General features: G+C 33.9%; 3 protein-coding genes across 5 annotated transcripts; 1 reads left to right on the top strand and 2 right to left on the bottom strand.

Moving 5' to 3' along the window:
* The first annotated feature begins 170 nt into the window (after positions 1–170).
* Positions 171–1,600, top strand: LOC104265992. The gene is made up of 3 exons (XM_009861253.3): positions 171–308; positions 819–971; positions 1,357–1,600. The coding sequence occupies exons 1-3, from the start codon at positions 278–280 to the stop codon at positions 1,551–1,553; spliced, it is 381 nt and encodes a 126-aa protein (XP_009859555.1). The 5' UTR covers positions 171–277; the 3' UTR covers positions 1,554–1,600.
* LOC100183996 lies at positions 1,434–3,722 on the bottom strand. The gene is made up of 4 exons (XM_002124791.5): positions 3,628–3,722; positions 3,011–3,181; positions 2,335–2,603; positions 1,434–2,078 (listed from the first exon to the last, which is right to left on the bottom strand). The coding sequence occupies exons 1-4, from the start codon at positions 3,646–3,648 to the stop codon at positions 1,949–1,951; spliced, it is 591 nt and encodes a 196-aa protein (XP_002124827.1). The 5' UTR covers positions 3,649–3,722; the 3' UTR covers positions 1,434–1,948.
* Positions 3,723–5,569: 1,847 nt separating this feature from the next.
* On the bottom strand, positions 5,570–15,821 carry LOC100181622. 3 transcript variants are annotated; one of them, XM_026835900.1, is made up of 12 exons: positions 15,689–15,819; positions 14,528–14,661; positions 13,621–13,688; positions 13,035–13,175; positions 12,457–12,620; positions 11,890–12,072; positions 11,474–11,557; positions 10,527–10,577; positions 10,218–10,268; positions 9,623–9,691; positions 8,984–9,262; positions 5,570–7,776 (listed from the first exon to the last, which is right to left on the bottom strand). In XM_026835900.1, exons 3-12 carry the CDS (start codon positions 13,644–13,646, stop codon positions 7,367–7,369), a joined length of 1,458 nt encoding a protein of 485 aa, XP_026691701.1. In that variant the 5' UTR covers positions 13,647–13,688; positions 14,528–14,661; positions 15,689–15,819; the 3' UTR covers positions 5,570–7,366. The 3 variants fall into 3 exon arrangements, with proteins under 3 accessions (XP_026691701.1, XP_002124991.1, XP_009859556.1); XM_002124955.5 differs by lacking the exon at positions 14,528–14,661 and having other exon boundaries at positions 11,908–12,072; positions 15,689–15,821; XM_009861254.3 differs by lacking the exon at positions 14,528–14,661 and having other exon boundaries at positions 15,689–15,821.
* Between the last annotated feature and the right edge of the window lie 1,527 nt (positions 15,822–17,348).

The following is a 17,348-nucleotide window of genomic DNA, read 5'->3' on the forward strand; positions in this document are numbered from 1 at the left end:
CTTATTATATTAAATATAGCCGTAGTGCTAAACCTAACATTAAGTATAGATTGCGATTTTCTATTTATTTACAATTATGTTGAAACTGTAAACCTATAATTCACATTTGGTGTTATAGTTAACGTTGAGTCGTTAAGTTTAAATATATTTTGAACTGTACAACTCTTTAGAATATTCTCGCAAAGCTAGTTTTTTGGTTAGCGGCAATACAGCCGGGGGCGTATATACATTATACCGCTGCGTCGTTTGAGGCTTGTATTGAACTGGTTGCTTCATTATGCGAGGTGCATGGCTGGCGTTTATTGCAGGTAAAAATATATAGAGTTACTATATACGGTTAAAGATTGTATTTTAATAAATGTTATCTGGCTTTTTTTGCTGTTAACTTTATACGTATAGGAAATGTTTATTTATAAGGCGTGATTACAGTCGTTAGTGTAACACAAATTATATAATATTTAGTGGGTTGAAGTAAGACGGTCCGTGTTTTTTCTTTTTTATCCCCCCATGTTATAGTAAGCAAAGAATATTTAAAGAACTATATAACCGTATCCTCACGACTATTGTTTGTTCAAAACACGATTACGAGATATAGGATATAAGGGGTGGGGAAGATGGGACACTTTTAGCACATGATATCCAAATATCCGCCTGATCGGGTTTTAAACAATTTACAACGGTTCATGGGAGTCGTAAGGATACAGTTTTTATAAATTTTTTAATGTTCTTGGTTTACTATCAAATAAGACGAAAAAATAGAATGAAAAAGTGTCCCATCTTGTACCAACCTACTATTTCAATAACGACTTTATATCCAGGGTTGCTGAACCTGAGTGCAACTATTGCCTACCGAGATGCGTTTTATTGCAGACCAAGTGACCTAGGCATATGTGCTTCCAGGGAGCTTGAGATACGAAAACAACATTGTGTAGCAAACAATGCAACGAATCCATGCCATACTATTAGCTCAAGTAGGTTACGAGCCGTTTACTTACAGGCAACAATTATTTACTTTTAAGTGCTTGTTCGTGTAAACCAATTTTTGGGTCTCGCATAAGATTAAACTATTTCTTGGGTCTTGCATGAGATTAAACTATTTCTTGGGTCTCGAATAAGATTCGATCTGATCTTTTATACATGTGTAGTAGCCTTGCGGCGATAACACCAAAACTCGTGTCTGCTTCCGAGTTATCACATATGTAACTTTGTAAGTGATTGTTGTTTGGATTAGTAATACTTACAACCAACCCATAAGTGACCGTTGGTTCGGAGAAATTATCGTTATCTATGTCGCCCTTTGATTATCGAGTCCTATATATACATACCCATATTTTGTAACTCTTTTTATTTCTTCAGTTACATTGCACGACGCCGGGAAATACACGCATCTAAAGCACTGCGGTGTAACGATAAGCATTTGTCAAAAAGTGCAATTAAAAGCTGGGAAGTATTTATTGTGTCGCAGTGAATGTAACAAAGCTGTAAAAAATGGAAAATATTCTGTTTTCAATTTTATTTTGTTGTTTGTCGTAACGTTTGTGATATATTTATAAATTCTTAAGTTTCTGGTTTGATACATACAAATAAAGCATTACAACTATTTGTTTAATTAAGTTTACATGGAAGGTTTAATGTAGCCAAACTGAGAAGTTTTATCTTCAATAAAAAAGCAGGTCTTAAATCCGTGCACACAAGAGAAATTAAAAGATATGCACCAATACTGCTTTCATAATACTTGAAAATCTCGCCATCTAAACCAATTTAAAATGAATGGCAATCCAAAATCACATAACACAATAAAATGATCACATTTGTATAGAACTACACTACTACAAACACTTGGCAGTTTGTGAAACAACAAAAGTATACAAACTGGATCATGATAAAAAAAACATCATTTTTCCGCGCATGGATCAATAAGTTATTAAATATTTTTTCAATAAGAAGTTTATTTTCCCACCAACCCATACTGGTATCTACATGGTTGTCGTGTCCTCCGATCCAACACTAAGTATCTACAGTATTGTGGATCCCACACACTCTCACAGTCACTATGAACACTAGCAGGGTAACCATACCTGTAATATGGATGGACTTGTTAAAGTTATATGCCATCCAAAAAAAATTTACGCTAACAAAGTTACATCTGTGGTAACTCATAAGTGGGCACGAAGTGTATGAAACAAAACAACTGTGTTATAAAAACTGTGTTGCTTAGCCACTCATGGATAAATTTTCATACATTGTACCATATACAGATAGTTCAAGTTGCCATGTATATATTATACCAAACTATAAATTAGAGAACAAAACTAATCACAATATTATACTTACAAGGAACAGCAACCTTTTCCAAGTATTTCTAAAACATAGTTGATCTGACGTAGCAAAGGGTAGAATGTGGTCCCAGTGATTGGGTTTGGGACCGGATCAGGTAAAACAGGGCATGCGATGTGTAACGATTCATTGCGGGTGACTATGACTTCTCTCGGAGCATTTCGGAATCTTGCTTGTAACATGCTAAGCAATGTGGATTTCCTTATTGAGGGAAAGTACCAGTTGGTGATTTCTGATGTCCTGTTCTCTATCTCCAAACAAGATTTCTGTGAATTTATAAATAGTTTCTGTAAACTTGTAAAGCATATTATAAATGGAAAAAACTTATCTTATTCACTTTGCTATTATCTGGGTTTAACCTGGTTGCCCGAAAATAAAGGTTTTCTTTCTTACAATATTTATTAGGTAAGCTATTTCTAATTCCGGGCTAATTTTTATTGGTTTTAACGTAGCCTAAATATCGATATGTCGATATTAATAAAGAACACAAAATAATTCAATAGTAAATTACCACTTGTCAGTAAAAATATATTTGCTAGAACAGCAAGATATACCACTTTCATAAACTATATATTTACAATTTACAACTTACATAGGCCTTTAATAAGCTTACAGACTAATTCTTTATAATAATAATTAAGTACAACACAAAATAACTGAATGTTAAAATTACCACTTGGATTTTTCGTTTCCAACAATAACAACGATAGCAATCACTAGTTGTCCATGAGTCACCTTCCATATATGTTATGTTTGTGTGGACGTCTTGGCAGTATTCTGCAGCGTAACAATCACCATTTCCATTAGGTGTCAGTAGACACAGGATCAAAGCAGCAGAAATAAGCTGTAAATAGAAATCATATATTAACCATTAAAGAAACATAATAAACGACCATGTCATATTAATTTTAGTTATAACCATATGTTAAAAAATACATTATATGAACTTAAAATGCCTTGATATAAAGAGACATCATAACACAGATCAGAAAAGATATGGTCAGAAATTGTCACCCTTTATGTGTTACCCATTATTAAAAGACTGAAAAGCAGAATATAGTTCAAAAACACTCATGTAGATTATTATTCTACTTGAGTGAGGACAAGACAATCTTGACATGATAAAATACTCTTACAGCCTATTATTCTATTGAAGTGAGGGCATATCAAGACAATCTTTGCCAGAATTGGCCCATTACTTCTAAGTTTGTGATATGTCAGGCCAGGATACAATGTGATGTTTTATTTTAGCTTTATGAATTAAAAGCCCATATATATTTAAAAACTTACCAAATAATTTAAAAGAAACATTGTGAACGAAGGTTGAAAATATACTTTTAACTTATCAATAATACTGAAACATAAGTTTATTTTTAATATTAGAATATACACTGTCTTTTATTTAAGTTACACATATTACAAAACTCTTCTAACTCTCAACCTGCTTGCGAGTTACTAAACTTTATTTAAGGATTTAAACCTTTACTTTTATTCAAGCTGAAATGAAGGTAGTTTTTGAATAACTGAACATCTAAGCTAAAGTACTTGTATTTATATCATTAGGAAGATTTACAAGATTGCGCAATCTTTCAAGCTAATCTGCCTCGTTCAAGGAAATACCTCAACTTTAATCCCGTGTCCATGACGGTTAGGATGTGTTGGGTGTAATTAAGAGACTGATATGGAGTGCAAAAGTTTAGCTGTCTCTGCACTAATTGAATAATTTCATGCATTGTGACTTAGATTGCCATGTATGTAAAGTGGCCTGTCGAAACACCCACGAAAGAAAAGTTTAATCTCAAATTACAGCATCGTTTAGTTTTACTGCACGGAACATGATTTTCATGAGATACTCAAGTTAATTGGGTATGAGTCATATTGTGATGTCATAATAAAACCGTGTCATATTTTCTTTGTCAGCTTAATTGTATACACAAAGTGTGTCAGCCACGGAACGACACAAGAATTTAATCTTTAAATTTGTACAAATTATAACAACTTCTATTAATGCTATGCTACTGTTACACTGTAGGTAATAAATTCTTAGCCTGACAAAAAAATGAATAGGTGAACCTGCAAGCTGTAATTATTGTATGCTATGGATATATATATATGCCTATTTTTACAGTTTAATTTTTATTTAAATTTGTTAAAACGTTTATAAAAAGTATTTTGTATACCTGTGTTTTATCAAACCAGAGGCCTTGGGCTCAATGGAGCAATCTTGGGGATCTGGAAAAGTAATGAAAAATATCGTTTTACAGGAATAGTTAAAAAAATCATAAAAAAAACAAGAGTAATATCACATACATATAAATACGTTAAACAGAAAAAGATCAGGCAAAAATGAACTTTTCATAACTTTAAACAAAATGAAACACAAAGCATTAATAAATGAATGTGTAACATAATTTGTAAAAAAAAACATATTTTCTCGGGTGTGACCGATTCATGACCACTTACGTGAATTCTGGAGTACTTCATCTTTATATACAGGACTATATACACCATTTGTTCACATCATGTAGCACTGGACAGTAACGCACATTCAAACCTATAAGCCTGAAATGTATTCGCCGCACTGTGGCGCAAAAGATCTAAAACGACAAGACTGGTATTTTTAGTCGCAACCAGCATAGTTTTGGATTCCTCATAAAACAGGTTTTTTTAGCCGTTGGGAACCAGATTTCCGCGACACCGTCTTTTGGGAACCATATTTCCGCGACACCAGATTTCGTGACAACGTCTTTTGGGAACCAGATTTCCGCGACAATGGTCTTCGTTTTAAAGTTAAACGGTATAACGGAACACTCGTTTTACTGTCGTTGCTGCACAACGCAAGGATAAATATTTACATTGGGTGTTGATACTCGGCCTACTAGAGATATCTATCTTTAGTAGGCCGTGGTAGATAGTAACGTACGGTGGCTCGGCGATTGTATCGAACCTAAGGATGCCAGGTTCGATACGCGATATTAATCAGAGTCGTATAAACACCTTTATATGGCTCTGATATTAATAAGCGTATGGCGTTCGGCAAGATACCGAACTTCAACCCGGTAGTCAGTAAAAATGGGTTACATCACCCTGAAGGGGTAGTAGGCCAACACTGGCCTGAATTTCAGGTCCCATGGCATGCCACGCTGTAGGACGTCACCCATGTAGAGTCGAATACGTTAATTTGTTCAATGGCTGAATAGGAACACAAACAAAGCACAAAACGTTACACTACGCAATAACTTGTTTGTATTTCTATAATGACGAAATAACACCGATCGTAATCGCTTTTAGCGAACACAAATTGTAAAAATTCATATTGCAACGTAAACTGTTAGTTTGTAATTCCAAATCACAGCAAAAAGTAACTGATGCTTATATCGGGTTTAGTGACGTCACTAGAGGAACAAATTTAACAAGGGGCGGGCTATTGTTTTCCGCTATGGAATATTTTTCATGGCGGACCGTTAGCAGTAACTTAGATTGTAAAATAGGTTGATTTAAAACACTTTTCCGAACTAAATATAAATTTCGTTGGCCAGGAATTACCCACCCCACAGCTAAAGGCGATATTTTGGAATAAACAGTTATAACACACAATATAAACAAACATTTCAGAACTGACATTAGAAATTAAAGTACACGAGCGATAAAGAAAAAAACTAAATTTTTACAATAACCTTCCTAAACATTGAACTCGGTGGTAATTTTGACAAAAACTGTGGACTGTGACGTAAAAAGCACGCAAGATTCTGCGGATTCTCGAACTCACGTCGACCCGTTGTGCGCAAACAAGTTACATTATCACGTAAGAATGCCGAGTGACGTCATGTCTCGTGACCGACCTTGATACGCAACAATGCTTATTGTTTTTATACAATCGATAAAAACTTGCAGTATACATTTTCTTTGTCGGAAAGTCTTTTTTAATAAAACCTTTTCCCACTTACGTAAAAAAATATACAACCGGAGCTATTTTAACCAACCGACGCTTATTTTCGTTCGATATAAAACCGTGGGCGGCAACCACGAGGTCTAGGGGAAAAAACGGCGATCTCAAAATAGCAACGTGGTTTTAAATTTGTCATCTTGCTCACATTATGGATGAACGTTCTATTTGATAAGGCGTTAATTATGTGCAGGTAACTTGGCGAAGAGAAAGGCACTTTCCATTAGCATATTTGGTGCACTTAAGTAATCATAATTTTTTCGAAAAATGTTTTTTTTTAAATTTGTTTTAAGAAAAAAATAAATGACACAAGAGATATAATATCCTATTGAAGAATCTATACAAGTGCATTGTTTGTTCTTTTATGACATAATAAAAGAAACCGATTGCAGAATTGTAGGAAACATAGTGCGGTTTCCTATTCAAATACAGGTTTGCTGAACCACACACTGCAGTAGCTTCAGCAACTCGACTGTGGGCATGGGAGTAGCAACCATGGATAAGTTACTCAAGTTCTCACCCACAAGGATATGAATGACCAAACCAACCAAAAGTCATGTCTTCTTATCCATACACTATAGTAGCTTTAAAAACCTTGTGATTTAATAGCAACAACCATCAAACAATAGTGCAGATTCTGCTATTTCAAAAAGTTGTAGTTATTCTTTTATTCTTTGTGGGTGAGAGGAATTTGGGAAAGATTTGGCCCATCACCCAACAATTGTAGGTAATGTCTAATCAGAATTTCAGTATTAAGAATTTGATGACCATTCCATTGTCATGTTTTGTTTCCTGAAGTTAAAGCATTACACAGATGATGAGCTTTGTATTCCATCCATATACTGACTAACACTTGATTGTTCTACCTCTTGGCGCGTAACAAACACCTATTGTTGACTGTCAATCACTGCTTGTGACATCATCATGGTCCATTGTGTCTTAGAATAACAATGACTTGCTTCGTTTGCTCAAAAAGTTAGGTCTTCATGAAAATTTAAGGAAACTACAATTTTGATTTCAATTTTGGAACTTAATTTGTGGCGTGCAGTGTCCGGTGTGTGGAATACTGGGTGGAAATAACTATCATGACTTATAGTGAACATCAATTGGGGGGTAGATCAGAGTGTTAGATGGAGAATAGAGATCAAGGTTCAAGCTTCCATTGGATTCTTCCATACACTGTACAGGAGTGGAGAGACTTGAGTCTTGCCCACCTGATATATGGTCATTCATATCATTCGCTCTCCGCATGTTTTGAATCTGACAGTTAAGCCTTAACGGTGCTTTGGATGCATCTGAGTAATCCGTCAATAGGGCGTGTGCTTTGGTGGAAGAGTCCGTGGCTATGGACTCGTTTTCGGTCGGGTTTCTCGTCCTACGGATGTGTAGTCTGCTTGTGCAGGATGGGGCAAAGTTGGATTCAGCGTCAGATGGGTGTCCTGTTTTATCCACATTGTTATGCATTATATGGGTGGGACGCTCACTTACTGGCTCTGTAATACATAGGATTGCTTTAATGCTGGTTTCAGAAATCAAAAAATGGCAAAAGTAAAAAAGAGAAGCAAAAAGTGAAAAAATACAGTGATTTTAAAATATAATTCAAAACAGGTTTTACCTAATTTAAAAAGAGTTAAAAATATTAATTAATAATCCCAAGAACTAATACTCTGGTATAAAATTTAATGCAGTATTACTAACCGAATATTGTTTTTTTTTAATTTACTTTATTTTTATGTAAAAAGATTTGTTAAGTATTATTATGGTACCAACTATCTGAAGCAACAGGGTTTAATGTTTAATTGTTTGAATTTGTAGTTAAACCATATAGAGTTGCCATTGTCTTTTAAACAAACAGTCATAAAATTTATGATGACTTTTAGTGTTGGAACATATGGTGCAACGACAAAGTACTTAATTGAGCGTGTGTCAGGTCGAATGCACACCTGACACCTCGTATGCGAAGGGGGTACTAACACTATAAGCAACTGAAATCGTTGATTATGATTACATATATTCTGTTACTTTTGCTACCAGGCATAATGTAAATATTCTTTCAATCTCATCTGGTATGAAAAACATAGTGCATTTCCAACATTTTTGCCGTCAAAGATTATTTATATTATGAACACAATTAGACAATTTTTTGCTGGTTGTGCATTCTAAGAATTTTAACCAGCATAATCTTAAAAACAGTAATAATGATAAAAAATTTAATGTAAGTGGGTGACAATTTTTGCATATACACTTAAAATTTATATGAAAATTTGTATTGTACTGATGGCTGAAATAATAACAATAATCCGGGCGTCGTGGCATAGTGGTTAGCGCGCCTGCCTGTAACCCAGAAGTAATGGGTTCAAGGCTTGACGCTGCTACCATTGTGGGCATATGTGTCCTTGGGTGAGACACTTAACTGCAATTGCTCCAAACCCAGTGGTAACTAATGGGTTGTCCAAATTGTCAGACATACATAAGAAAAAGAAAAAATTCCCCAAAAAATAATCACCCAGAAAGCAACATACATGGTAACTCGTAAGCTGTCACGAGGTGTTAAACCCTGGTGATAACGACCGTTGTTTTCCAGCCACGCGAGGATAAAGTAAGTTACACACACACACAAAAACATATAAGACCTTCTAAGCATAAGCCTGGTATAAGAATTAATGGTCAAGACTCACATGTAATGGGATTTAACCTTACCTTGGTGTAAACGTTCTGTGGGACATGGGGAGCTGTTGGGAAAGCTGGAAGGATTAAAACTTTGAGCGTTTGTCGAAGTATCTTCATCAGGTAGGGTGTTTGGTGGTGGGGTTTGGTTGTAGTTATTATTGACGTAATGTACATTACCGGTACCGGATGCAAAAGCAATAAAAGCCTGGCCACCATTAACATAAATATTGGGGGGTGTGGTTTGGTTAGTAGGGTCGGGTGTGTGTAGTGGTGGGGGGTACCGAGGTGGTGGAAGCCATTCTGGGTTACCTGTAGTAAAGCAATATAAATGAATGGTTTGAAGTAACTAATCTATCATTGGGTAGCAGTTAGATAATAGTTGTTATAACACAAGTGTTTAGTTTCATACACTTTATGCCCACTTATGAGTTACCGCATTTGTAACTTTGTGGGTGATTGTTTTATTAAACTTTTCAATTTAGACAATTTATTAGTGACCACTATGTTGAAGCAATGACTGTTAGTGTTCCCAAGAACACAGACCCACGATAGTAGCAGCATCAAACCTGCTATCATTCACTTGCGATACAATTACTCTTAATAACTAAGAACCAGTGAGCGACAATTAACAATCATAGTAACTTAGAACAAATGATATTACAAACTTACTTTCTGGCCCAGGATTTTTGTTTGGTACAGTGGAAGGAAATGAAGTTGTTACTGTTTCATTTAAATCACCTGGGTTTAATTATTAAGATTATTAAACAAGTTCTTACACAATACAAATGGAGACATATGTAGTAATGCTTAAATTGATTAAACTGGTATTGACAAACAAGCCAAATATATTTGACTTTTCAATTATTCATTGAATCCCAAATTGTGTCACGAAAAAAGTTAGAACAATAATTGTTTGTTTGGTCATATAGTTTAAATAATTGTTGTGACTTTTTCATGTTTTTTTTATGTTTGAAATTTAAGTTTTATGTTTGAAATTTAAGTTTTATGTTTGAAATTTAAGTTTTATGTTTGAAATTTAATGAGTTGTGCACATGAAATATGGTTTATCAAACTATTGTTCCATTGTTAAGGAAACAATGATTTGACTATGATGTAATAACCTATAACAAAAAAGGCGAAATATGAATTTAAATATAAAAATACAAAAGATTTTTATTACTACAGGGCAAAAAAATCTACAAATGTGTAAAATAATTAAAGTAATATTAGTTTGAAATATATTTAAATATAAAACATAGTTCACCTTTTGAGTCTTCGAATGGAGTGGCTTGTACAGGGTAAACTGTTCGTTTGGCTGTAATGTAATATGAGACACGAAGGCTTAGCAAACAAAGAGTAATAAAAGGGACAATGGATCCTTGTTTTGAACTAAGGTTTGGATAAGCTTGGTTCAAAACTTATAAACAATATTAAAATAAATGCTAAACCAAACGAGTTTTGAAGTTTATGATGTAAATTTTAATGTTTTATGTTTCAAATACAACGTTATATTAAAACATTTTTGTGGTATTTTATACCTTATTAGGCAGCTGTATGGTTGGTTGGTACTTACAATTAACAATATGTCTTTTATCATCAGGAGGACTCTCAAGCATTTTAACACCTGTATTAAATGAGTAGAAATAATGTATGTACAAAGCAAATATTATATAATGTATTAAAAGTAATGGCTAGAGTTAAAATGATATAAGGCAGTGCTTTCAAACAGAGTGAAATTACGAAGGTTTTTCGAAATGGTTGTAAAAAGTTACGTTTTTCTGAGTAAAGCTTTTAAAATCCAATTTAAGTTTATAGGAATTGTCACTTTTGTCACAACCTTTTACAGTGAGCCCCCCAAAATATTGTCTGTGAATAAACAATATTATTTCATGTATTGAAAGGTTGAATAACCTGCTCATATAAAGTCGTAGTTTTGTTAGTGTTGCACCAATTAAAGTCTGTTAAATCAATCAACCATGATATGAAATAAAACAGGTAACACTGCTGCAGGTAGCAGATATTAAAACATCCAGATTGTTGTTTTTAAATAGAAGTCACTGGTTAGAAATGCAAAATTAACTTGAACCTTTTTCACATGAATGCTTGCGCCTTTATAAAGACACAGTTTAAAATAGAGCAGCATATGTTAAAGGGAGGGCACTGCTGTAACTATACGTGCTTCAAGTATTTTACAGCCCGCTCTATTTAAATTGGCTCTAGTATTTATAGTGTAGCTGATGTGCATATTGCTGTTTTAAACAAAAGCAATACATGGTACGTCTGCAGCTTTAGTTGACAATTCAACACAGTGTATTAACAGTTACACATCTTAGGCCTAATGTTAAGTTATAACATTGGTGTCCTCTCATACACCAAACACAAACAGCGTATTTAAACATATCATGTCCAATGTTAAGTTATAACATTAGTGTGTATTTATACACCTCATGTTTACAAAGTTATAAAATGACATCTTATACACCAAACCACCAAACAAGGTTGCCTAGCAAATACACAAACCTGGAGATGAGTAAGATTCTTGCATTTCTTCTACGGTGTCTTGTCTGTCCAAGTCTGTTTTTCTTAAAGGAGTATGTGTCGAATCTAAACGTGATATAAGGATGGTTAATCTACAGTGCAAAACATGGGGTTTATTGTAGGCAGGCAGAAATGATATAATCCAAAATTAATAGGACAAAAGCAACTTTATCACTAAATTTAAAAAATAACAACGAGCCCAGTACATTCCTACAACAATGTTTTATAAATATATGGGTATGGGATAAATGTGGGCTTGCAAGATTTAGGCCAGAGTTGGTCCATTACCACAATGCATATTTCAAGGTAATTAGACCAGGTGGTAGATCATCTGCTGGATTTCCTATCCTGTCTGGTTAGGCAATGTGTTTTAGGTAAGCAATGTATTGTACAGTTACCTATTTTACTTCGACTGCCTGGTTTATTCCCTGCGCACACAGTTCGAAGATATTTTTTCAAATCTTGGTATTTATTTTTGTATTTCCGTCGTAGAAGCCAGAGAAAAGCCAAGATACATAACAAACTTAAGATGCCAACGATGGCATAAAGTGCAAGGTTGTTGCCCTCCTTTGTTGTGACCACTGGACAAGAATAGAACAGTTACAATATAGTACTGTGGGGAAGATGTGACACATTTAGTACATAATATCTATGATTTAAATATCCGTTCTGTGGTTGAATTGCCCACCTTACCAAACTACATCATCCATATTATTATTTTTGAAAAAATATGATGTTTTTATGTTTTGTATACGAGGCAATGCAATTCAACCCAATGAAAAACACAACATCAGCTGTCAGCTATACCGATCAAAAATATATTTTTAAATGTTTAACTAAAAATTATTTTTTTTGGTTTAAAGGGGGGGTCACAACCCCCGAAACCCCCCTGGCCGCGCCACTGCCCATGTCCATGTTCACAACCAACCGTCTAAATTTTTTCACGCCAGACTATTTTTTCCCACCTTGCAACAGAGTTGGGGCTTCTGTTGTTGTTGAAGTTGTTGGTGCAATAGCTACTGTTGTTATATTGTTAGGTGTTGTTGATGGTGGAATGATTGATGTTGTTGTTGTTGTTGTTGTTGTCCAAAATATTTCCCAAGCTTTTATTATATCCAAGCATTCGGTACTGTTCAAATGAAGTGTAAACATTTAAAACTAGAATTTGGGCAGTGAGCATTAAGTAGAACAACATGCAACAAAATTATGGCATGATAAGATAGTGAGCATAAGGTGCCGGAATACATTACGTTTGTATAGAACTGGTGTTATTATAACTCAGCATTAAGCATGGGGTGTATGAATACACAATGTGTCTCTGTTGTATAAGAAGACACCCATGTTATAACTGCACAGCGAGTATGAGGTGTTGGTATGAATACATGATGGGTGTCTGTTGTATAAGAAGACATCTATGTTGTACCGCAACAACTAGCATGAGGTGTATGAATACACCATATATGTCTGATGTATATGAACAAGACAATCATACAACTAAAAATAGGTCATTATAAACCAAATACAAGCAAGTTAAGCAACTCACTATTCAGAATAACAACTGTATTCTTCATCCTCCCCCCAGCAATCATCTGCATAATTATAATGACCAGTATACAAATGATCCTCAGGACATTTTGAGCATGGGCAACATAATGCAGGTTGTATACCTGGCCACAGAGCCATTCTGAAAAATATTGATAAAAGTAAGTACACATGTTAAAATACTTATTAAGGCATGCCAAAAAATAATATATATTTTTCTTTAGTGGCTCAGACAATAGAAACAGTCAAAGTTGGGTGACATTTTGTTCTTATAAGAAATTCTATGCATTGTTGCTTGGCTGATTTAACTTGATTTTATTCATAAGCTGTTTCGATTTTTTTTTTAAACGTTTAATCTTTTTTCCTAGTTTTTAGCTGGATTTAGTAAGGACCAACTCTTTCCTTGATCTATTGTCAAGTGGCGTACCATGCTTTAGAACCTATCTTTTATAGAAAAACAACTTCCTGTTTGTTTGGATTAAAACAGTGGTAAAACTAACACTTACAAATATCCAATTAAACACTGTGAAATACCACAATCTGCAATAAATGTTTAATTAATTAGCAAGTAAAATATGCTTAATTACCTGCTAGGGCATTCTGAAGTCACCATTCTTTTGCTTCGAAGTAAAGTTTTCTTTACAAGTTTGTCAATCTGGGGAAGTAAAACAATGTAATGGTCATCATATTTATTATATATATCTCCCCATGTTCCCACCCATTTTCTCGGCCAATAGATTCATTTCTGAGGACACACCCCTCATAAATGTCTATGTACTTTGACCCATACCCTATCTATGATGTCACTTCCTCATAGAGTATCTATTGTCTACAAACAAAACTCGGCAAGAGTAGGCCTATTGTCATCATGAAAAAGCACAAAAAAGTTTATTGCTTTTTCTGGTATCAAAATTAAACCTATAATTTATTGTTCAAACTTCAAAATGTCAGCAAACAGCAAACAAGTATTCAAGTTTAATACTTCTACTATTTTTAAAACCTGTAGTCAAGAAACATTGCTAATGAGAACAAACGTAATGTGACAACTCTGTTCTGCTAAAGTAAAGTGTAAGAAATTATCCAACCAATTTTGGTTATTTTATTAATTCACTAACTCATCACTAAAACAACTGATCCAATGTGATATTATGTGTTACTGTGACATCACAGATTTTAACAGGAAATTATTAAAAGCATTCGGACGTAATAAACGGAAGTTATTATAACTGGGAGCTCAGGACTTTGGAGTTAAACAAAGATAAGGAACATTGTGTCAGTTCTTAATTATTCTAACTTTACAAAGCAACTACCTATGTGTAAGTAGACTGATTTCATTTATGTAATATATGGCAGCGTTAAACAGCAATGTACGAAACCAATGTGGTGTTTGTGGAAGCTGTTTTGTCACCAAACATTGATAGACCAAGTAAAGTAAGAGAGAGAGAGAGTAAGAAAGAGAAAAAAGTAGAGAGAAATTGAAGTAACTCTTTTCACCGTTGGAGAGCTGTTTTGTAAGGCTTTTGTGGGGAACTCCAACCTATTGTGTATGACGTCAAAGAAACGTTGCTGCTTTATTCGCTTTCTATTGGTGGATCAGCAGTCAAAAGTCACACCTCAGCGGCTTTTGGCTAGATAACAAAGCATAGAGAATTGATACAAGCAACTCAATCAAGTGTTATAAATGAAAGATATGATAATACACTTATGAAGAACAACTTAATTAATTAATTTAATTAAACACAATTAAATACAAAAATTTAACAAAAAAATTAACAAACATATATTCAAGACATTTTTTGAACAGTAAAAACTGTATGTTGTCCGGCAAGCATTAAAAAAAGGTTGATTCATTAGCAATACATGAGCAATCAAGTGTGAAAACAGAATGTAGTCAACAGGATTTCCACTATTAAGCTCCTATACCCTAACCCTTGGATATACTTTGTTATTGACGCACCACTTTGACCACCACCACACATAACATGTATACTGGTAAAACTGTTTCGCCTAAGGTGATCGAGTACTATAATGACTACAATAAGGTAAAGTGACAATTTTTGGTCAATTTAGGGTAAAAATGACACCCTAACGTACTGTATGTACATTCTACCAGGGACTTCTTTTAATTCAACTTCAATATGACATTTTCGTGCAGGACTACTGTCATTGCAGTAAGTATAAAGTTGGACAACAGAGTGGTTGACTCTATAGCAATGTTAATTGATATTATTATACTTATACGATTGTATGAACAACCAACTAGTAGACACATGAAAGCTACTTCACATCCACTTAATAATCACTCATGCATTGAACCAATGAAGTGGAACAAGAGGGGTTTCCAACAAAACAAGGACTTGGCTTATATATAGATTTCACTTTCAGTGAAACTGCCTGCTATGTTTTATTTTTATCCAATATTTATCTAATAGAACCGGTCAGAATACTAATTTCCACAATGTTTCAATTTGCCAAAACACACCATATAGGCCGTCAGAAATCAGAATAGACCCATGTTATACAATCACTGAAATGTGACCATGTCTATTTACATTCATTTAAAAAACGAGCGACCAAAACAAAAACAAGTCATCAGGTGTAAAATACTATAATAATGACAACAAAAATATCAAATAATTCTAATTCCTAAATTACCTTATTTACTGAAGAGGCAGAGACCAAAGCAACCGTGACCATGAGCACACAGCAGTACTGTTGTAGAACACCTACCATTGTGATAGAATAAGATTAACTGAGGAAAGTCAAATTTGACCTAATTGTTTCACCTACAATAAAACAATGGTCATTATGAAGCTTATATGCTACCAGGCATCAGGCACTTGTGAAACAAAACTAACTACATATTGTGCATAAATATGAATAATAAATTAAACAAACATAAGATAACAGGTATTTTTCAGTGTTGCCTCAAAAAGTAAAAGGTATTGTATAAAAACACCAACAAGTTATAGAACCATATTATCAGGAAACACAACAGTTTCCATTTTGACCTTTAAAAATTTCCACAATCATTAAAACAACAGTCCAATTTCAAATAGAAAGAGTTCTACTTGTCTAAAAGCCACAATATCAATATTTTACCAACACATAACAAACTTTAAGGAAACAACAGTGGAACAGTAATCCCCAATGGGTATGAATAATGGGCAAGGAATGTATGTTATAATACTTCTCTAATTATATCTTGTTTATCCCATACCCTCAATGTCAAACTTTAAGGAAACAACTGTGAAACAGTAATCTCCAATGGGTATATGAAATATTTGGTGTGCAATATATACATCGCGTGTCTAAGTGATTATCCTGTTTATCCATATCTCATTTAACTTGGAATCAATTACTTGTTTGTCCATTTAAGCAGCTTTATTGCGAGATAATACAACAAAAGATAAAAATACAATAAATATTACACATTGTGAAATACAATAGTTGTAAAAGTAAAATTTATAATATATATACTTCTAAAGGAAACTGTAAACAACATAAAAAAGATAATTCATAACGTAAGAATTTCAAAATGTTAATACAATTATACCAATATCAGAATAAACCTAGTAGGATTCTTATATTTCAGTTTGGTAAAAATGACTAAATTTCAAAAACCTGCGTTCTGGTCGTTTGTAACCGATATATTTTTTATTATACAACCGTCTTTATTAATTAAAATTAGGGCAAAATTTTGCGCAAACAATATATATATATATGTATACATTTTAAGTAAAAATCTGAGTAGAAAATTGCTTTAAAATATCATCCTACAAAATCAAACTGTCCAATCTGTGTGTTGGTAAAGAATGTGGTTTTTATTCAATCACATACCGACATGCGCATGTAGTAAAAAGGAAATTCTTTAATTTGACTGGAGGGCATTAATGGCTGCCAAGCAGGCAGAAATGCTTTGAAAACAGCATTTTCTCATCACGCTTATCTTAATTTTTGATTAGAAATATGATAAGTTTACAGGTTTGCTCAATTGGTGTTTTGGGTATAAATAGTAAAATAAACAACCAAACCCAAAATTTGAAGAAAACACAAGAATATGAATGTAATGAATGAATGTAACTTACTTTATCCTCGCGTGGCGGGAAAACGACAGTCGTTAATGTTATCACACGGGTTTAACACCTCGTGCCAGCTTACGAGTTGCCATGTATGTTACTTTGTGGGTAATTATTTTTTTGGGATTTTTTTCATTTTTTTATGTATGGCTGATAATTTGGACAACCCATTAGTGACCACTGGGTTGAAGCAATTGTCGTTAAGTGTCTTGCCCAAGGACATTTTTGCCCACAAT

This window comes from Ciona intestinalis, chromosome 9, assembly GCF_000224145.3.
Source record: "Ciona intestinalis chromosome 9, KH, whole genome shotgun sequence".
NCBI classification, from domain to species: Eukaryota; Metazoa; Chordata; class Ascidiacea; order Phlebobranchia; family Cionidae; genus Ciona; species Ciona intestinalis.